The sequence below is a fragment of the Palaemon carinicauda genome, chromosome 8 (assembly GCF_036898095.1).
Source record: "Palaemon carinicauda isolate YSFRI2023 chromosome 8, ASM3689809v2, whole genome shotgun sequence".
In the NCBI taxonomy this organism is placed as follows: domain Eukaryota; kingdom Metazoa; phylum Arthropoda; class Malacostraca; order Decapoda; family Palaemonidae; genus Palaemon; species Palaemon carinicauda.
Genome location: NC_090732.1, coordinates 76,943,873 through 76,946,372, shown reverse-complemented (window position 1 = coordinate 76,946,372; position 2,500 = coordinate 76,943,873). Strand labels below are relative to the sequence as shown.

General features: G+C 34.8%; 1 protein-coding gene across 2 annotated transcripts in view; it reads left to right on the top strand.

Moving 5' to 3' along the window:
• The first annotated feature begins 605 nt into the window (after window positions 1-605).
• LOC137645762 (betaine--homocysteine S-methyltransferase 1-like) overlaps window positions 606-2,500 on the top strand; it is a 152,415-nt gene continuing 150,520 nt past the window's right edge. For both annotated transcript variants that reach the window (XM_068378669.1, XM_068378666.1), the window contains exons 1-2: window positions 606-762; window positions 1,800-1,929. In XM_068378669.1, coding sequence (XP_068234770.1) covers window positions 751-762; window positions 1,800-1,929 — 142 coding nt within the window. In that variant the 5' untranslated portion in view covers window positions 606-750. The remainder of the gene's footprint in view (window positions 763-1,799; window positions 1,930-2,500) is intronic.

Genomic DNA, 2,500 nt, shown 5'->3' with positions numbered 1-2,500 from the left:
ATATATATATATATATATATTTATTTATTTATAAACGAAATCCGTTAATTTTCTTGCTTCGTAGTTCCTTCGTTGCTGTTTGGTATACAGTATGTTCTTTCAACTTCTCAACCAACTGTTTGTACAATTTTGCTTTGAGATTTCGATTATTATATTCCTCACCTTTTATTTAACATAATGGTGAAAGGATTTGTAACGTTAAATGAAATCTAACCAAAATTCTTCGCTCTCAGGAGGTGTTGATGTCATGAATTGTCGTTCTCCAACTGAGAAAGCTTGATCAAACTTCGCCATACAATAATCAAACATGCTGGACAAACAGGCTGTTTGACCATCGAGTATCAAACTGCTTGTCAAACCTTCCAACCTACCCACACACTCTCCAGTTCTTATAAAATTATTTGATCAAACACCTTGTTGGACAAGGATCTTTGATAATCTGTACCCCGCCTAAGATTAAATTACATCGACATATTTTTGAACAATATATGAAAATATTTTCCTTTTGTATATTTGGTACTTCTGATGATATTAATATTTTTCGGAATGTACGATATTGGTAATATGAATCTGACATATTTTTATGGCGACTTTGGTAAGAAACGATAATATTGTAGTTAAGATACAAGTTTTTGGCCATGAAAATTTGGCAATCGTAGTTCTTGTGACTTCACTGCGTCATTCATGGTCCTCCGGCTCTCTGCACCACTCCCAGTCATCTGTGGACATCCGCTGTAAGAACATCACAAGATGGTCAAAAAGGTAATTCATGTACTCTCTTTTAGTAACAAATTTGACAGCAGCTTTTTACTTGGTGTATTTTACCAATGATGAGATTGTGAAAGAAATTTTCTCTGAATACTTTGGAGTCTAGTGAGATGATATTAAAGTTAATTGATGACAAACTTATAACCTGCATTCGAAGAGCTGTCGTCAGGCAATAGTCAGATGATATCAAGTTCTGATAAGGGTAGGTCCTCTTCCCCAAAGAATTCTTTTCAGGAAACTCCATCCTGAGGGGTAGCAATGATGTTTCATTCCTTTGTGGACTGTATACATCAATTAAGCAAAGGTCTTGGCTGCGTTTCGTCCCCCTTAGCTGCAATTGCTTTATATCCTAAGATGTATAGGCTACGTTTGATCCCGTTAACTTTACTCCTTCTTGCTATCCAAAAATTTCTAACTTTTACTTCATAGTTGAACTGCTGGGCTTTCTCACAGTTGCACTTCGGTGCTGAATGGTCTCACAGGCCTGAGCGATGTGCTATATATCCCAAATTCATAAATCCACCTCATTGACGTAGGCTATAAGTTTTCTTATATTGAAAATAAAAATCAAATGAGATAGGTTCCCAAGGACTCAATTAAAATAATGAAGGAGAATGAACAATAATTGGATTTAACAGTTATGGGAGTGGTGGTGGCGATTGCTCTTGAAAGACACTTGGCTATTAAAATGAAGATTTACCCGGGGCAAAGGCGGGAAAAGGTGGCAAGACATGTCCATGAAGTATATAAGAGACAGAGAAACCCTTACCTAAAGTTGCTAATACATTTGTATAAGATGCAATATGTTATCACATAAATTCATTCTGTGCATATGTTAATCAATGAACAATGAAATCCACATTTAGATTTACCATTGTCCAGCTCAAAACCAACCTCTCTCACTATCCGGTTATATACAAAGTTATATAACGTCATAGAGTCTCAACGTGGTATTTAGACCTTTTGTGTTAATACCATTGTTGTTGGCATGAATGCACTGAAATGTAGCACTTTCTACTATTTATTTTGAGGGCTTGTTGGAAAGATTGCGGGATGGTGTTGTGATTGGCGACGGTGGATTTGTCATGGCATTGGAGAAAAGAGGTTACGTCACAGGAGGAGCATGGACTCCAGAGGCTGTCATTGAACACCCTGATGCAGGTAAGCCAACTTTTATTGCATTTACTAGTACCTAGATATTATTATTATTATTATTATTATTATTATTATTATTAATGCTGTTGTAGTAGTTGTTGTTGCTGTAGTTATTGTTGTTGTTGTTGTTGTTGTTGTTGTTGTTGTATATATTTACTTAAAAACTACCCTATATCACTGTCATTAGTATACCTGCCTTGTGAAAAATGTATCTCTGGAAACTTGATTTGACTTTTTCTAGTTTTACGATGTATTTAGATGAAAAACCTGACCAACAATATCATGTCCTAGTTATCTGCAACCCAGAATAATATAAAAAGAAAAAAAAATCATTTTTTTTTTTACACAGGTACTCTGAAGTTACCAGTCTTAAATTCTCAGTCTCTAAAAAGTGCACCAGTTTAACCCTATATAAAATTCTATATATACTAATATCCCTACTAATGGGATATGTATTACAATTGATTGTATATGAGTATGTCAAATACATTTCTGGCATCAATTTAGCATTCGTTCGATTTAAAATCAATAAAAGAAATGATCGTGGATTCATTTGGTTCATATGGACAGACAGGAT